The sequence below is a fragment of the Leopardus geoffroyi genome, chromosome C3, assembly GCF_018350155.1.
Source record: "Leopardus geoffroyi isolate Oge1 chromosome C3, O.geoffroyi_Oge1_pat1.0, whole genome shotgun sequence".
Lineage (NCBI taxonomy): Eukaryota > Metazoa > Chordata > Mammalia > Carnivora > Felidae > Leopardus > Leopardus geoffroyi.
The window spans coordinates 29,812,995-29,832,390 of record NC_059338.1 but is presented as its reverse complement, the minus strand read 5'-3'; the positions used below and the strand labels follow the sequence as shown (position 1 = coordinate 29,832,390).

Sequence of the window (19,396 nt, the reverse complement as noted above, 5' to 3'; positions counted from 1 at the left end):
AAAATATCTCTAAAGTTTATAGCCATGACATTAAGCCCAACATTCATTCTCTTAAGGGGTTTGTACAGAGTGCTATGGCAAAATGAGTATAGACAGAGTAGAATAGTTCTGCCACTGATTAAATTCATGACTTTTACCAAGGCACTTGACCTCTCTGGGCCTCATTTTCTTTATCTGCAAAAATTTTAAAGTTGAATTAAATGGCTTCTAAATTCTGTGACTAAAATGATTTTCAAATTTTTCCTTCTCAATATATTAGTAAAAGTAAGGAATTCAAAGCAAAAGGTTAGTGAAAATATTCAGCAGTTGGTTATCATAAAGTTTCATATGTGTATATGTTACTTGTAGTTTTATGATAACTGTGGAATACCTAAGAAGGTTTTCTAGAAGATGTGGGACTTGAACATGGCCTTAGTAGGTTTTATGATATTTGCAAAGGAGGACACTAGGTCATAGGGAATAACATAAGTTACAAGTAAAATGTATATTTAGGAATTGGTAAGTAGACCATTTGGATATTCATGGGTTTTTATTCCTAAATTTACAGTAGTAGCTCTATAGAGAGTAAAGTTTGTTTCTCACAGTATTAAAAGATACATGTCTACTCGGTGCAACATTCTTCACTTTTAAAACAGAAATACTGGTGAGATATTTTATAGAAGGGTGGGAATTGGATTAAGGAATTGCCTTTGGAGAAAAGAAATTAACTGAGTTCTAGTTGCTTTTCATTTAAAGGTATAGTCTCAAAATAGACCACACTTTCCCCAGTGAGACAGTAGGTGAATGCTTCTACATCTTTGCTTGATTACCTCAGCCTATGTGAATTTCCACGCAATTAAAAACTATGACCAACTTTTAAAATTCTTTTTATTCAAACAGTACTTTAGATACTATTGGAAAGAAATTTTTTAAAATAACATCAAGTTTTTAAAAGTGTTGTTAAATCCAGTTGTTTTTGTTGTTTGTTTTTTAAGTAAGCTCTAAAGCTGTGTGTCCAATGTGGGGCTTGAACTCACAACCCCAAGATCAAGCAAGAGTCACATGCTTTACTGACTGAGCCAGCCAGGCACCCCAGAAGAAAGAGTCTAAAGTCAAATACATTTGGGAAACACTGCCTTGTCTGTGCCCCTTTAAAAATGGGCACTAAAACCCATTTTAGTACATTGAAGGCCTACATAAGAAGCCTGTTTCTCAAATATATTTAATTTTTGACCTCTTCTGTGAATGACTTCTACTAACATCCTGTGGAATTACTGTTATTTGCAGCATGCTTTGGGGAACATTGATTTGTAACCTATAATTTTGTAATTGATGAAGTTGCCTATTTCATATATAAATACATAAAACATTTAAAGTTCTAATATAGTACATCATTCTCAGATACATCATTTGATTTGATTCTTATTTACCTGGTTTCTTTTTCATACCATTATTTCAGTCAAATAATTTTGAAGACTTCACCTGCCTAAATTAGATCATTTTTAAGGAATTCTACCCCTAAGATTCTATTCTATAATCATAGTTTATTCTTGTGTGGACTTCTGTGGTCAATGCTGATTCTTTCTTTATACCTATTGCCAATATACTATTTTTGTTTCATAGTCATTTACTTGTGGTAACTGGTAAAGCAACTTCCCAATCTAGAATATGCCTCTGTTGTATTATCAACCTATTTAGTATAGTTAAATGAGGAACTTAGCATTTTAAACATATTTAAAATTCAGAGATGGTACCGTGATATTTTTTCTCCAAGCAATATTTTACAAAGATGGCTTGCCCTAGAGAGATGTAAATATGAGTTAGGTATGCTAGCACTATGATTTTCATCTTTGCCTAAGAACATTGTAGAACAGATTTCTTTAACAGATGTATAGGTGGTGTTGGATACATTTGGATACAGACTCAACAAAGATTTGGACTGGTATAGACTTAATATAACATTTTTTTTAATGTTTATTTTTGAGAGAGAGAGAGGGAGAAAGAGAGAGAGAGAGAGAGAGAGAGAGAGAGAGAGAGAGAGAGAGAGAGACGAGTGTGGGCAGAGGAGGGACAGAGAGAGAGAGGAGACAGAATCCAAAGCAGACTTCAGGCTGTCTGCGCAGAGCTTGACATGGAGCTCAAACTCTCAAACCGTGAGATCATGACCTGAGCTGAAGTTAGGTGCTTAACTGACTGAGCCACCCGGGTGCCCCCTTAATGTAGCTTTTTAAGAACATTTATTTTGAAATATTTCAGACTTCTGAAAGGTTTCAAGATAGAAAAGAACCCTGTATACTCTTGACCCAGATTCATCAGTCTAACATTTTGCCCCATTAATTTTCTCTCTCTATATATGTGTGTGTATGCAGGTATGTATGTGTGTATATATACACACACACACACACATACATCATACACAAACACATATGTATGTAAATGTTTCTGAAACATTTGAAAGAGGGTTGTACACATCATATCCCATTACCCCTTTGTACTTCAAGGTGTATTTCTTAAGAACAAGGCTGTTTGTTTATATAATCAAAGTACAAGTGATTTAATGTCAGTATCATACTTTGATCAGACTTAGAGCCTATATTCCACTTTTGTCACTTGTCCCAGTTGCATTCAATTGTACATTATAATTTTTTTTCAGTACAAGATCATGTTATGTATTTAGTTGTCATATCTATAGTCTTTAAACAGGACTAGTTCTTTAGCTATTCTTTTTTGCTCGTGACCTTGACATTTTTAAAGAAATCCCTCCATTTGTTTTCTTCTGATATTTCCTCATAATTAAATTGAGGGGTTGTTTTTTTTAGACTGGAATGCTATGTAAGTTGTGCCCTTCTCACAGTATTATATCAAGAGGCACATGATACCCATTTGCCCCACTAGGTGATGTTGATTTTCATTAGTTGGTTAAGATATTGTCTGGTTTCTTAACTTCATGGTTATTATTTTTACTTTTACAGTAAATAATTTGAGATGACATACTTTGATATTTACATTTGACCCTTGAAAAATGCAGGATCTTAGGGGTGCCAACCACCCATGCAGTCAGAAATCTGATTATAACTTTTGACTCCCCAGAAATTTGGCCACTAATAGCCTACTCTTGACTGGAAGCCTTACTGATAAGGCTACAGTTACTTACTGATAATGAACAGTTCATTAACACAATATTTTGTATGTTATATGTGTTTTATACTGAATACTTATGATAAAGTAAGCTAGAGAAAAAATGTTATTAAGAAAATCATAAGGAAGAGAAAATACATTTCCAAGATGGTACTGTATTTATTAGAAAAACCCATGTGGAAGTGACCTGTGCAGTTTCAAGCCTGTATTGTTCAAGGTCAACTGTACTAATTTTAATTTGCTCAATACTACAATATGTATATAATAGTTTCAGAGTCTCTATGTGTATACCAATGTGAAAAAGAAACCCACTAAGGAGTTTAAGATTTGTTTGCAATTCTTTTTTCTTCTTCTTTTTTGGTTTGTTTTACCCTTATAATGCTTTTATATGTTTCCCAGTTTTATTGAGATATAATTGACATATGGCACTGTATATTGGTTAACATCTGTCATCTCATGTAGTACAATATAATTCTTCTTTCTTTAGACTGATAATATATGGTCAAAATACTGTGTTCTGAAGTTGCTTGGGTTATTCCTTTGAAATATATTTGGGTTTATTGGTTTCTGTTTTCATTTAGTTGTAGTGACTTTTTTGCACCATCCTTGTTGATTTAATTTTGGTTTTTTTGAACATATAGAACATTATATGATTTCCAAATTATATTAATTCCAAAAGTCAAAACTTGACAAAAGTGATAATCAGAAAGGTATTACTCCCTCCCTGTATCTCTTCTACCTCTTTCCTACCCCTCACTCCCTGCTAACCCTTGTAGGTAACCAATTGGTTTATCCTCATTTTTGTTTATATATATATATATATATATATATATATATATATATATATATATATATCACAGTATTATATATTGTTTTATATATAGGTAACAGATATATATACTGTTTTATATATATATATATATATATATATATATATATATATATATGTTTTTTCTCCTCTAACAAAATATATTTAATCTTTTGCAATTTGTGTTGTTCATTAACAGTATATCCTGGAAATTACTCCATACAGTCCCTAGATACCTTCCTCATCCTTTTTTTGCAGCAGCACAGTACTCTGTTGTGTGTGTGTACCATAGTTTATTCTACCACTTTCCTATGGGCATTTAAGTGTTTTCTAGTATCTTGCAATTACAAATAATACTACAAAGAATAATGTCCTTCTGTATTCTTGGATTTTCAGGGTAAATACTCTAGGACTTGGATTGCTAGATTGGAAGGTAAATGCATTTGTAGTCTTGGTAGCTAGTGCCAAAGTCTCCAAGGGGTTTGTACCATTTTACACTCCTGTTGGCAGTGTAGCATAGCTCTCAGACCTACAAAATAGAAGACATTTCGGTCTCACGAGTCGTGAGGTGACAGGTCACAGCTCTGACTAACTCCTTAAAGAATTCCAACTTTGTGAGGTCTCCAGGAAAGGCCCGGTCAAACCAGCATCCTCCCAAAGTGGCTTGAGAACACCTAGAAGTTCAGGAATTATCCCAAATCCCAGAGAGGTTATAGATACCCGGAGGATGACATAGAGCTATTTGGGGAGTATTAATGGCAAGTCCTAAAACAACTAACCAGAATTTACGATGAGTCATACATATGTGTGTTGAAGACAGTGCAAAGGAATGCTGGAAATGGGAACTATTCCAGAAAATCTGAACTGCCCAGGTTGGCCCCTGTCATCAGTAAGGACTTAATAAAAATAAGAAATTTTTCACTTGTTGTCTGTGGCCTTTTAAAATGTTTGGTCTCATAATTACATCTTAAAACAGGATTTGAAGTTGCTGTTTGCCTAGTTCTCTGAAAAGTAAAAGGAGGGGAAGTTGCTATTCACTTCAGAAATACAGTTGTCCTTCAGCAAGGAAATTTTGCTATATATTTGAACTTATTGAAGTATGAGTTTATAATGATGAATAGCATAGATATTTATTTGTTCTTTTAGTATATTTACTTTTTTTTTTAGTCATATTTCCTTCAAATAGCCAATCTATATGGTTTTCCTGTTCCCTTGAATAGGATCGCTATCACTAAATTAGATCAGTGGAGAGGTGGGAAGAAGGCCAAAGCAGTCTGAATTAGTGAAAAGTCACATTGAATATTTTACAAGATATATGGAGTAACTTGAACCTTTACACCTCTCCTGTTTTGAATAATTGGCAATAAATTGCTTTTTATCAGTTTCCGTATAATGGATTTTTCTAGTCTCAAAAAGAAGAAAACCCGTTTTTGAAGTTTCTGTTATCCGTTGGAATCCTGACACATTCTCAGTGGCTTCCTTCTTTTTGCTTCTGCTCTTATACTTTTTATGGTTATCATAACTGCAGTTGCCAAAGACTTCTGGTTAAATGACAGATTAAAATATATGCAACAAAATTGTTAAGGTTATTCTTCCTGATGCAATAAGAAAAACTTACTGGACATGTTCTCTCTTTATGGAAAGTTGGAATTTTTCTGAGTCTTGAGATGACATTTTTTCTGATTCTTGAAGTTCTTGAAAATACTTTATTCATATTATTTTCCAAATAGTCTTATTTTTACAGTTAATTTTATGTAGGAAAAACTTTTTTTTTTTTTTTTAATTTTATTTTTAAGTAATCTCTACATCTAGTGTGGGGCCTGAACTCACAATCCCGAGATCAAGAGTCACACTGACTGAGCCAGCCAGGAGCCCCTGTAGGATAAACTTTCTACATAAAAGTTGAATATGAATTTTAATTCAGACCCCATTTAGTTTGGTTCATTCAACAAATGTTTATTCAGGGCTGTTAGAAATTGTGCTAGGAAATAGAGTTAAACAATCACAAATTATTAATTCATATTAACTGAAATTATGAGTTTATTGTATTTATCATTTTGAAGAAATAAAATTATATTCTTTGGGATACCTCCAGATAGTAAAATTAATAACATTTATATTCTCTTTATGTAAGTAGCTACTTGCCCTAGAGACTCTGTAAAAATCTTAGTAAGAATTGCCAACTAGTCTTCCGTCCATTAATTAAATGAAATTGTCATATAGTTGAAAGAAATTATGTTTTTCAAGTCTGCAATGCGATTTGCTTTATTCGTATATTTACTGATACAGTCTTTCTTCTTTTCCCTTGGGAAAGAAACACTGCCTGAACGGATTTGCTTTACTAATGTTTAAGAATGATAATGATTGCAAATCTAGCTCTAGAATCTTTCTACTTCCCTTTTTGTGATACAGTTTTATTTTTTATTTTTATTTTATTTTTAATGTTTATTTATTTACTGAGAGAGAGAGAGAGAGAAGAAGAAGAAGGAGAAGGAGGAGGAGGAGAGAGAATCCCAAGCAGACTCTGCACTGTCAGTACAGAGCCCGATGCAGGGCTCAAACTCATGAACTGTGAGATCATGACTTAAGCCAAAATCAGAAGTCAGATGCTTAACTGACTGAGCCACCCACGTGCCCCTGGATTTATTTTTTAATATGATGTGTGATTCTAGAACTCAGAAATAAAATTCTTTGCTGCCAAAGTATACAGAATATTCTGAATATCTGAAAAATGAATTTTTATATTGGGAGAGGAGATGAGGGGAGGAGAAGGTGGAGGTCTTTATTAGTAGGAACCTGTATATTTAAAGTATTAATTAACATTTAAAAAACACTATGAGAACTATAACTTGGAACTCCACTTTCAGAAACTTGACTGTCACTTGTTAATTAAAAACCATTCTGATGAATTTTCCCTTTACCTTTTGCTTTCCCTTTTTTCCCTGCTGCTTCCTCTGAAGTCTCCTTCCAAATGGTTTTGGAAACTGGTTCCAGTAAGTTTGCCCAACTACTTCAACTTGCTCTCCAGAAGTGTAATTACAGAATGGTATTGTTTATGTCTTGCTGGTATAATCATTTCCTGTAATTCTGTTAGTTGCTGCATAGAGATTGGATTTTATGGTATTTGATCATAATGTAAAATAAAGAGATAAAAAAAATCTGGCCAAAATTTGGATTAGAAGCTTTAAAAATAGTTTAAGGTAACCATTATTTTGCTAGTCCTACTGATATTTACAGACTGTCGGTAAATAGGTGTAAAAAAAATGTATGGATAGAGATTCTCATTAGTTTTAATAACTTTAGGAGAAAAGTGAGTATGAATTGTATATGTAAATTTTTTGTATTTTAAAATATTTTTGAAGGAATCATTTCCTTTCAGCCTGAGTTGTAGGGTACATTTTTTGTTTGATAAAAAGTGACATATTCCCTGTGGTCCTACCAGTATTGGACCTAAACTGTATTCAGTTCTGATTTGACCTGAAGGGTGATTCTTTCAGGATTAAATCTGGGTGTATAGACCACGTAAGAAGTATTTTATGCCCTCAGAAATAAAAATATAACTTAGAAATACAATATAATGTTGAAAGAGAAAATATGATGCCCCTTTAAATGCTAAATTTCTCAGTTTGTAGAAAGAATACAGAATGTCTCCATGCAGTAACTTTATAAAGCCATATAGTAAGATAAAGTGCAAAAGACTCTATAATTCTCATGAACTGCAAATGGGAGTTGTACAGGACTTGAGGATTAAGTTGATTTACCTGATACATCTTCTAGGATATAAGCTTCAGGAAAATGTTTTAGCATACCACTCATAAATCCCTGATAGTCTATTCTAAACCATTGGCATTTAGTGCTAAAGCCTCACAAGGCTTTGTGTGTGTGCCTTGTACAGAAGTGCTACTTGGCAGCAAGCAGTAGGACAAGTTACACAATTCAGTTCTTTGTTTCATGACCCTGAGCGCTCGACTCAGTCCAGTTCAGACTGTAGGCTGAAAACAAGCTACTCCTAGAGATCTGGGAAGTTTGGGAATGAGCCCAGCCAGTTTGGAGGATTTCTGAGAGGGAGACTATTTTGTTTCTAGCTGGCCAGAGAAAGGGGTGTAAGGATCTGGAACTGTGGCTTACTTACCAAATGTGAGAAGGGTAGCTTAAGGCTAGAAGATGCTACTGGTTGATTTCTTCTTTCTTTCTCTCCTCTCCCTTCACCTCCTGTCTCCTCTTTTTTCATGGTTGAATTTTAAACTGTCTACTAGCAGCAAAGTAAGGGAGTTTTCTAAGGATATTAAAATCAATAATCCATTGAAGAATTTATATAATGCATGTATGTAAATTTTTTCTGAATATAGGTACTCTGAGTTTGGAACATACCATTCAGTGTGGATGCCTGGTGTGCACTGATTAAAAAGAACAAGCTCTCTGAAAATCTTCAAAAGGAAAAAATGTTCCATGAATCTTGGGTAGACAGAAATAGGAATAAATAATTCTTCATTAATGCATATACTTTGCTGAGGGATATCACTTCACCACCTAATAGTAAATATTCTTTTTCAGTAAATTATGTTTCTGTTCTTATTCTCACAAAAGTATTTTATTTCATAATTATATTTGAATTATAAAATGTAGAGATGACCAGTTCAGATGGAGTTAGAAGAAAAGTTAGTTTTGGTTACTTTTTAAAAAACTTAAAATGTCAGTAACCAATATAATCATACATTTTCCTAATAAAGCACTTCGGTATGCATCTTCTTTAAGTCATCAGCATTATTCTCTTGGCTTTAGGAGAGCTAATAGCTAGTAGCAGGCCAGCCTTTAGTTATTGCTGGCTATGTGCCCAGCAGTGTGCATGGCACTTTACGGGCGTCACCGTACTTCATCCCTCAGTGATCCTGTGAAATAGGTACTGTTATTCCCATTTTACCTATGGGGAAACTGAGAAATGAGAGTTTAAATGATTTGTCCAAGATCACAGAGCCAGTAAATGTCAGAAACAGGATTTGAACGTAGGTCATCTGACTCAAGGGCTTGTTCTTGTCACCACTGAGTTCTACAGCACATCTCGGTTTTTAGAAAACTCTTGTAAAGTTGCATCTGGTCACACCAGGCAGTCTTTGGAAAACAAAGATTTCTTCTGTTTTTCTGAGGGGGAACAGAAATCCTTACATTTGCTCTGTCATTGAAGAAAACCTCACTTGGGAGGGTTTTTTCAGTTCCACAGTTACTACACTTCATTTATGTTATCTTAACATTCAGATACCAAGCCAGAATATCTTGGTGATATTCCAGCTCCTCAAAGTGATATTTCTTATTGCCAAATTTCCTGTAGGAATAGTATCATATTCTTAGACCTGCTCCCCAATTTTGAAAATTCTTACAATTCTGCTCAAGTGGCACTCTTGCTCTTCCCATAAAATAACTTGTGGTCTAAATTCTAGCATTAAAATAAATGCATTTTAGTATCTGCAAAAGGACAGAACTGACAATTTGGATACAAAGTGTCCAGAATCTATTTTGTGATGCTTTTATATTTAAATGTTTAGGCTAAATGTCATTTCATATAAATTGGCAATATCATGTTATATTAAGTACTTTGGAACTATAATGCTGTTGCTCTGTATTTTACTTTGGTAATATTTGGTATTATTTAGAAAAGAAGGATGTTGGTGAGTAGTTTTTATTTCTCTTGATTTGCATTACTGCTATAATCTACAATACTGTTTGTTTTTTTTTTTCCTGTATGTTGGCTGCTAGTTACTTATTTTCATCTCTCTCTCTCTTTTTTTTTTTTTTTCATTGTAGGCTCGTTATAGGAAGGAGCAAACATTGCTCAAGCAATTGCCTTGCATTCCATTGGTAGAAAATTTGTTGAAAGATGGTACAGATGGCTGTGCTTTAGCTGCTCTTATTCATTTTTATTGTCCCGGTGTGGTCAGATTAGAGGGTAAGTGTTCCAGTGAAATATTGCTGGGCTACAGAAAGATGGTAACAGATATTAAGACAACAGTAACAGTATTTAGTAAGTAATGAAGGCTCTTTAAAGAACCTTCTTACGTATCATCCTGAGGAAGATAGTTGAGTAGGTGTGGTAGTGCTAAGTCTTTTTGTGGAGTGACCACTATGTTCGTATGAGTGTGTAAACCAGATTCCACGTAATTGTGTTTGTTCTAAGCCACTAGTTACAAAATGAATATGAAATGTATATTATCAAATTAGCCCCAAGTCATCACCTTGCTCTTTTCCTATTTGAAGATATTTGTTTGAAAGAAACCATGTCTTTGGCCGATAGCCTGTATAATCTGCAGCTGATTCAAGAATTTTGCCAAGAATATTTGAACCAGTGTTGCCATTTTACCCTGGAAGATATGCTGTATGCTGCTTCATCCATAAAGGTAATTTGTTCTTGGGTTTTTTGGGTGTTTTGCTTTAAGTTTTTGGAAAAAAAATATAACTAGATATATAAATGGCATAGTAAGGTTAGAAATTAACTGTAATATTAGTCAAAAGAGCTTTTGAAAAAAGTTTTATTTTTCTGCTTATTTTGTGTGTGTGTGTGTGTGTGTGTGTGTGTGTGTGTGTGTGTGTGTGTTTAAATACACTGTTAGCTATAGGTTTCTTTTACAATATAAAGCTAAACTTAAAGTTATAGTACAAAATTGATCTATTGCCCTAATGTTAGCACAATGGAGGATAAGCCACTACATGTTTCTGAGTCTTAGGTAGATGCTAATACAGCATAAAGGAGGGAGCACAAAGGAGGTTCTGGTCACTTTCACCGCTCAACAAGACCATGGAATATGTCCAGAAGAAGGAATCATTCAGGTCCCAGGACTTGAGACAAAACCTAGGGAAAGAAAGAAGGGAAGGAAATGTGAAAATAGTCTGGAAATGAACCTTTTAAAAAGGACTTCAATTTCATGAGTGTGTGCTTTGCTTCAGAATGTCATACACACACTGCCTGTGAGTCTCAGGCCGCTGCTTACGGCCATTCTTTCAAGGACTGTTTAGTGAGCACCTAGTAGTATTCTGGGTGCTTGGGATAATTAAGTGGACAAAACAAAGATCCCTGTTCCGGTGGAACTTGCTTTGTAGTAGTGAAGAGAGATGTGTGGCAGGCATAACTGCTTCTGAGTGAGTTAAAAAGCAGCCACTTGTCCCAGAATTTCCTGAGTGAGTTAAAAAGCAGCCACTTGTCCCAGAATTTCATGATGTGACACAATACCTCATTATTCCCAGCAGCCCATAGCTACAAAGTTCTTTTCTGTCTTTTATAGACCTAAATTGACCACTTCTGTTTCAGGATTTTAGGAATAAATCATCTGATAATAGATTTTTTTAAGTCTGGCTGAGAGGAACAGCTTTTTTATCATTCCAATCACAGTGTCGGCCTTAACAAACTGCTAATGGACCCCTCTTACCATAAGATTAGTGCCTTGGGGTTCTTTAAATTCTTATTCTCTGATACCTGTTTTTTCTTTCACTCATTTCTGGATCACCACAGGTAGAAGATAGAGCCAATGGTAAAGGCATTTCCAAAATAAGCCACTATTTCTATTGACCAAAAATAGTGCCCACTCCCCACTATCTGATGCATCAGAATAAAAACGTTAATTTATTTTGATCAGAATGGAAGTTGGGGAATAACTGTTTCCATATATATTTTGTTAATGCCTTTTCTTAAACTTGTCTGTTAAAAAATTTAAATACTACCTCTGTAATCACAAAGAAAAGAAATCATCTCATTAAATACATGGTGACATAAGATCAAGTACATTTGTTTAAGTTGTTTACCTTGGACTGCCAACAAATAACATGTAGCTCTGATGTTTAAATCAACTTGGGCATGATCCAGATATAAAGACATTTTCTTACATCAGGCATATTTAAAATATATAACTGACAGATACACCTGGCTAGAATCAAAAAGACAAGAAATAAGTGTTGGAGAGAATGTGGAGGAAATGGAACCCTTGTGCACTGTCGGTGGGAATGCAAATTGCAGCCACAGTGGAAAACAGTATAGAGGTTCCTCAAACAATAGATCTACTATACGATTCAGTAATTCCACTACTGGGTATTTACCCAAAGAAAATGAAAACACTCTGGGGCGCCTGGGTGGCTCAGTCGGTTGAGCATCCGACTTCGGCTCAGGTCATTATCTCACGGTTCATGGGTTTGAGCCCCACATCAGGATCTGTGCTGACAGCCCAGAGCCTGGAGTCTGCTTCGGATTCTGTGTCTCCCCCTCTCTCTGCCCCTCCCCAGCTCATGTTCTGTCTCTCTCTGTCTCTCGAAAATAAACATTAAAAAAAAATTGTTAAGGGGCACCTGGGTGGCTCAGTCGGTTGAGCGTCCAACTTCAGCTCAGGTCATGATCTCACAGTTCGTGAGTTCGAGCCCCGTGTCGGGCTCTGTGCTGACCGCTCAGAGCCTGGAGCCTGCTTCGGATTCTGTGTCTCCCTCCCTCTCTGCCCCATCCCCACTCACGCTCTGTCTCTCTCTGTCTTAAAAAAAATTGTTAAAAAAGAAAATGAAAACCCTAATCCAAAAAGAAATATACACCTTATATTTATTGCAGCATTATTTACAATAGCCAAGATTTGGAAGCGGCCCAAATGTCTGTCGATAGATGAATGGATAAAGATGAGGTGTGTACACACACACACACACACACACACACACACACACACACGTTACTCAGCCATAAAAATTAATGAGATCTTGCCATTTGCAACAACATGGATAGACCCAGAGGGTATAGTGCTAAATGAAATAAAAAAGAGAAACACAAGTACCGTATGGCCTCACTCATATGTGGAAGTTAAGAAACAAAACAAATGAACGAAGAAAAAAAGAGACAAAAAACCCCCAGACTCTTAGATACAGAGAACAAACTAGTGGTTGCCAGAGGGAAGGTAGGTGGAAGGATGGGTAAAATAAAGGGGCTTAAAAAAAAAAAAAAAAAAAGTAACTGCAGAGAAGGCTTTGGTCACTTTCCGTATTCTTTGCTAAATTATTAGAATCACAACTTTGACTTCCATTGAATATTTGAAGACTTCAAACCTTTAAGGGATTGCTTGGTCTATGATACTGGGCACCTTGTTACTTGGTTAACTTTAATAACAAGTGTTTATGAGAATAAAGGGAGTGAGCACTCTCTTCCCCTCTTGGTGGATGTATAAACTGGTATGGTCCTTTTAGACACCAGTGTGCCATTGTCTAATCAAATTTGAAATGCACAGAAGTCATGTATGACTTCTGTGAATAGTTAGAAACAGAAACAGTTAGAAACTTCTGTGAATAGTTAGAAACAATTCATCTTAGGAAGGACCTAATTAAAATATTTTGTCATATAGCCAAGCTGGTTGAAAGGAAGGAGGTGTAGGTATTTTTTATTGATTCAGAAAGCCCTCCAAGATGTTATTAAAGTACGAAACATAGTATGATGTAATTTATATATTAAAAACAATTTTTTTTGTATTTGTATGCAAATCAATGCATGGAAAAAGGTCAATTAGAAAGATAAACACAAAACTGTTAACAGTGATTTCTTCTGAGTGTGATTAGAATTTAGGGGAGAGTAGTTAAAGCATACTTTAAATTCTGTGTTTTTTGTATCTTAATTTTTTAGCATTGTTTACATTGTTTAAGAATGTTAATGTACAGTTGTCTGTCTGGTTTTTTTTTTTTTTAACGTTTATTTTATTTTTGAGACAGAGAGAGACACAGCATGAACGGGAGAGGGTCAGGGAGAGGGAGACACAGAATCTGAAACAGGCTCCAGGCTCTGAGCTGTCAGCACAGAGCCCGACGCGGGGCTCGAACTCACGGGCCGTGAGATCATGACCCGAGCCGAAGTTGGCCGCTTAACCGACTGAGCCACCCAGGCGCCCCTACAGTTGTCTGTCTTAACTAAAAGGAAAGAAAAGCTTTTAAGTGAAATTAATTTGGTATCATGCCTGGAATATGGTAACAGATTTATTGCTGTTTAATTATCATAAATCCAGAAAGAAATGATTTTTTTTAAGCTTTAGTTACTGGGAAAACTGTCTCTTACTATGCTGACATCTTGTGGTCAAACATGGTATCTTCCAAAAAAAATACCAAAGTATTTTTTCCCCTGAGCTTTATTGAATATAATTGACATACAATATTGTATAAGTTTAAAGTGTGCAAAATGATTACCGCTGAGGATTAGTTAACACACCTCCACCATGTAACATAATTACCATTTCTTTTTTGTGGCGATCTACTCTTTCAGCAACTTTTGAGTATACAATATAGTATCATTAACTATAATCATTAGATTCCCAGTTATTCACTTAGAGTTGGAAGTTTTTACCCTTTGACCAAAATTTCCCCATTTCCCCAACCACCCAGTCCCTGGTAAATACCACTCTACTCTCTGTTTCTGAGTTCAGGTTTTTTAGATTCTACAGATAAGTGAAATCATACAGAATTTGTCTTTCTTTGTCTGACTTATTTACTTAGCATAATGCCCTCACGGTACATCAGTGTTGTTGCAAATGGCAGGATTTCCTTCTTTCTCGTGGCTGAATAATATCCCACTGTATATATGCATCACATTCTCTCTACCCATTGATCTGATATTGACAGACATTTAGGCTGTTTCCATATATATATATATATGTATATATGTATGTATGTATCTTGGCTATTGTGAATAATGCTGCAATGAACACAAGAATACAGATTTTCTCTTCAAGATCCAGGTTTCTGTTTCTTCAGATAAATACTCAAAAGTAGAATTGCTAGACCCATATGGTAGTTCTATTTTTAATTTTTTGAGGAATTGCCACACTGCATCCCATAGTGGCTCTACCAGTTTACATTCCCACCAACAATGTACGAGGGTTCCCTTTCCTCCACATCCTTGCCAACACATCCTTGCCAAGATAAGATTATTCTTATCTTTTTGATGATAGCCATTCTAACAAGTGTGAGGTAGTTATCTCCTTGTGGCTTTGATTTGCATTTCTCCCATGTTTAGTGATACTGAACACCAGAGTCCTTAAAATATTAATTTCTTACGAATTGACAATTCAGTTGAACACTTAGTGTTTTTCCAAAAGATCTAGACAGCTTTCAGTTAACTATACACTAGTAGAGTGGAACCTAGGACCAATACTTTAAATATAATTTTGTACTTTGGCTTTAGAAAATACCCTGTGGAGATAAGTGTAAAGAAAAACTGTAAATCATGGTGATCTTATTCCCAGAGATATTGCCTGTCAACAGTTTGGTATTTTGCCAGGTGACCTTTTGTTATATATTTATTCATTCAATAAATATTTATTGGCCATCTGTTATGTACCAGGCACTGGTTTTGTTTGTTGGTTGGTTTTTATTGTTTTTGTTTTGTTTTGTTTTGTTTTGTTTTGGGGAGAGAGAGCACATGATCAGGGGAAGGGCATGGAGAGAATCCCGAGCAGGCTTCATGCTCAGAGTGAAGCCTGATGTGGGGCTCCATCTCACAACCATGAGATCATGACCTGAGCCAAAATCAAGAGTCCTAAGCCTAACTAGCTGAGCCCCCAGGCGCCCCCCAGGCACTGTTTTAAAAACTGAAGATGTAATGATGAACACGAGCTTTGTCCTTCTAGACTTTATAGTCTGATAGCCTGAGGAACCCTGGAAAATACGGTATTAGATGAAGCTGGAGAAATTAAAAAAGGACCCAATCAAGTACCTTCTTAAAGCCCATAACCAGTTTCCCAAGAGCAGTGGAAGTAGAGGAAGGGGTGTTATACTTTGAAAAGTTTGTTTGGCTTAATAGTCAGAAAGCTAGTGTGTTCTAAACAAGAAGTGGAAACAGTTTGAATCAGAGTAATTATGATGAATATGGAGAGGAGTAGGTGGATTCCAAAAATATTTAGGATATGCAAAATTTGCAGGCTTTGGTGATGAACTGGATATGTGGAGGGAGAAAGAAGGAGGCATCAAGGAGGACTCCTAGATTTCTGGCTTGCATACTGGGATAGTGATGCCATTCAGTGAGATAAGACTGGAATAAGGTCAGATTTGTGGGGAAGATCACTAGTTCAATTCTGGACATTTGAGTTGCCTTTGGAATATCCAAGAGAATGCTCTGTAGACCACTGCATATGTAAGTACAGATGGGAGTTATTTGGTAGCTGACGGGTGTGGATGGCAGTTTACAAAGAGGGGAGACATCAGGAATATCAGATGCTGCTGAGAGGTCAAGTAAGATGAAGACTGAAAAATCTGTTTGATTTAGCAACATATGTAAATCATTGGTGACTTGAGCAAATGCTTTTTTGGAGGAATGATGCACCTGAAGGCCAGACTGGAGTGGATTAGGGAGCAGGAAGGATGAAAGGAGATCGTTAGCACAGGCCTACCATAGAGAAGTGTGTGAAGAGGTAAGAAGGTGGGAGTAAGGAAAAACCGGAGAATGGGGAGTTACTGAGTGAAGGTTTTCTTTTGTTTTTCATGTGGGAGATTTGAGCATGTTTAAAAGCCAAGTAGGAAGGATTCAGTTGAGGGGAAGGATAAATATATAGGAGAAAGAAATATAATTAAGAATGTAAAGTTTCTGAGGAGGTAAGCAGGGATGGGATCCAACACATAGCCTTAGGGATTATGAGCATTCTCATTTCCTTTCTAAAAATATCAAATTTTAATGACTGCTTAAAATAGTATATATTGTATATGTTTGAATATTCTGGGAATTTATAGTTCAAAGCAAATTCTGAAAGTAGGAAACTTACCAAATTCTCTTCACCAATCATGCCTGATATTGTATAACACTCCAAACTCCTGCATTCAACCACCTACCTGACAAGTCCACTTAAATGTCTAATGAACATCTAAGAGTATTAACTCAGAATTCCTTCCACTACCTATTTATCCCAATCTTTTCCATTTCATTAAATGGGAAACTATAAGTTACTGAAGACAAAAACCTAAGTCACCCTTGACTCTTCTCTTTCTCTCACTTCCTACACACATAGTAGCCTTCTGGAACTGTCAGGTAAGAGACGAATATTTGAAAGTCACCAGCTTAAATATGAGAAAACAGAGAATGGATAAACTCTAAATGACAGTATATAGAACTCTGAGGATTATTCATAATTAACAGGTAGGAGGAGGGCAAGGCATTGGAAAACACCGATATTTCCAATGATAATTTTGAAAACTGAAATTTAATATGAAATAAGATCTCCTTAAATATTAATCAGTAGTAACAATAAGATGCCAAATACCCACAATTTAAAGGCATACTATTTTAAGTATTATAAAAACAGATTTTGTATAGTGCTATATTTTAAACTTGCCAGATGCCTACAATTAAAATAACTTTTCATGGTTTATAGCTTTCAGGATATATACATCTTAAAATATAAGCTTGTAGTAGAAATGTGCTTTTGAGGACCCTCTTAGTCTTTTCTTGTATTTCTTATAATTTTAAGCTATTTTAAAAGTTATTCACGTTTTCAAATATAAATCATAAGAGGCAAATGACCTTGTTAACTTACTATTACCTTTTCAAAGTTAGGTAGATATAGTATATAAATAATGTATTTCAAAATTAATAATTTTAACAATCTAGAATCTTTTTGTTATTTAGTACCTGAATTACTGTTGAGTTTAGCATCATCAAGCCAATAGATACCTGATTAAGGTTTGGAGAAATTTCTAGGGATCTGGAAAGAGCTTAATTTTTTTTTTTTTTTTTTTTTTTTTTTAAATGATAGACACTCTTTGGTGTCAAAGGCTGTTTTTCTTTTTACCGACTTTGGATGAAGAGTATCTTACATATTAAAAGTTCTACACAGAGGTATCAATGCCTGCCACATAAATTGGACTGCAATCCTGGAAATGTAGAGAAAAGCAGCAAAGAGGTTTTGAATAGCTGTATAAATTTTACCTAAAAGTGTTAATACTCTGTCCCAGATTTAATAACCTAGAGTAAATATAGTCCAATGATGAATGAGATTTAAACCTGTGTTTTAATAAGTAAAACAATAAAATTATATTTATCGTTACTTTCTTGGTCAAGTTTTACTTATTTTTTTTTCTGATTTTCTTAACTCTCTTATGTAGAGTAATTATTTGGTGTTCATGGCAGAACTCTTCTGGTGGTTTGAAGTTGTGAAGCCATCATTTGTTCAGCCTCGTGTTGTTCGTCCACAAGGAGGTAGTAAGTGTTCCTGTAAACAAACAAAGTTTATATAACCTCACCTGGTTATTCTATTTGAGAGAATCCTATTATTGTTATAAAACAGGTAAATTTTCTGAGATACAGGTGATGTAGGAGAGAACGGCTCTGAATTTGAGGCCTTGTGTGGTGGAACTTTTAGCTTCAGCTGTTTGCCTACTTCTTGTTGTATCTTTTATCCCCATCTCTAGCTTTTATTCCCCGTTAGATTCTGAATTTTTAATATTGTTCCCTAGAATCCACTTAAATGATGGCTTGGCTTTAATCTAGAATTTGAATTTACCATTAAACCATAAAAAGGTTTATATATATATTATATATAAAGCCTGGTATGTTTTATGATTATTACAGTATCATGATGTATTGATTGCACATAAGGAAACTAATACGGAATAAGAGGGTCACTGTAAAGATCCCTGGAAATAAAGAACAAAAAAAATCATTTTTCTAAACAAACAGATTTTCCATTGGCTTCCATTATGAAACCAGAGGTTTATTTCTATTGGGAAAAAAGAATCCTAAATTATAAGTTTAGTTCCACTAAAGAATTTTCTTCCAGGGATGCCTGGGTGGTGTCTGACTTCAGTTCAGGTCATGATCTTCCAATTCATGAATTCGAGCCCCCTGTCAGGCTCTGTGCTCACAGCTCAGAGCCTAGAGCCTGCTTCACATTCTGTCTCCCTCTCTCTCTCTGCCCTTCCCCCCTGCTTATGCTCGTCTCTTTGTCTCTCAAAAATACATAAACAAAAAACAAATAAACAAAAAGAACTTTCTTCCAGCATAACTATGGGACCAGTTCTTTCTGCTGCCAGTGGGTGTCCTGCCAAACACAAAACATGATTACTGTGCATCCCAGCTACCTAGCTGCTTTCCTTGGCTCCAGATTTTGGTATTTTTCTTGCCATTACCTTGTTTTCTTCCCTGTACCCTCCCTTCTAAGAAAATTAAAAGAAGGAGATCAAGAAGAAGGAAAAAAGATGTAGTCAAACGAGGCATGTAACTCTAGTGAGTAGAATGAGCTTGCTTCCAGCTTTCCATCTCAGGCAAAATTCTGTGAAATACGCAATAAAAAGAGTATTTCATCTGTTCCATCTCTAAGCTGCTTAAGGCAGACTCTGAATATTAAGCCATCCTGTATCAAAGAATACCTACAGATAAACCGAGATCTTCCCTAAGGCCATGAAGTGAAGTCAGGTGTCTTTAGTAATTATCATAACCAATATTTGTACAACTTTTTACAATTAATATAGAATTTTCACATACACTGCTTT

General features: G+C 35.3%; 1 protein-coding gene and 1 long non-coding RNA gene across 10 annotated transcripts in view; one reads left to right on the top strand and one right to left on the bottom strand.

Annotated features, from left to right (window-relative positions):
• CAMSAP2 (calmodulin regulated spectrin associated protein family member 2) overlaps positions 1-19,396 on the top strand; it is a 112,371-nt gene that overhangs the window by 74,284 nt on the left and 18,691 nt on the right. For 3 of the 9 annotated variants that reach the window (XM_045456559.1, XM_045456557.1, XM_045456565.1), the window contains 4 exons: positions 6,886-6,918; positions 9,725-9,866; positions 10,175-10,314; positions 18,011-18,107. In XM_045456559.1, the coding sequence (XP_045312515.1) occupies positions 6,886-6,918; positions 9,725-9,866; positions 10,175-10,314; positions 18,011-18,107 (412 nt within the window). The remainder of the gene's footprint in view (positions 1-6,885; positions 6,919-9,724; positions 9,867-10,174; positions 10,315-18,010; positions 18,108-19,396) is intronic. The other 6 variants (XM_045456560.1, XM_045456558.1, XM_045456564.1 and 3 more) reach the window with 3 other exon arrangements.
• LOC123586928 lies at positions 733-19,199 on the bottom strand. Its single transcript, XR_006707024.1, has 3 exons — positions 19,188-19,199; positions 3,124-3,132; positions 733-852 (listed from the first exon to the last, which is right to left on the bottom strand). It is a non-coding gene; the product is annotated as an uncharacterized LOC123586928 (long non-coding RNA).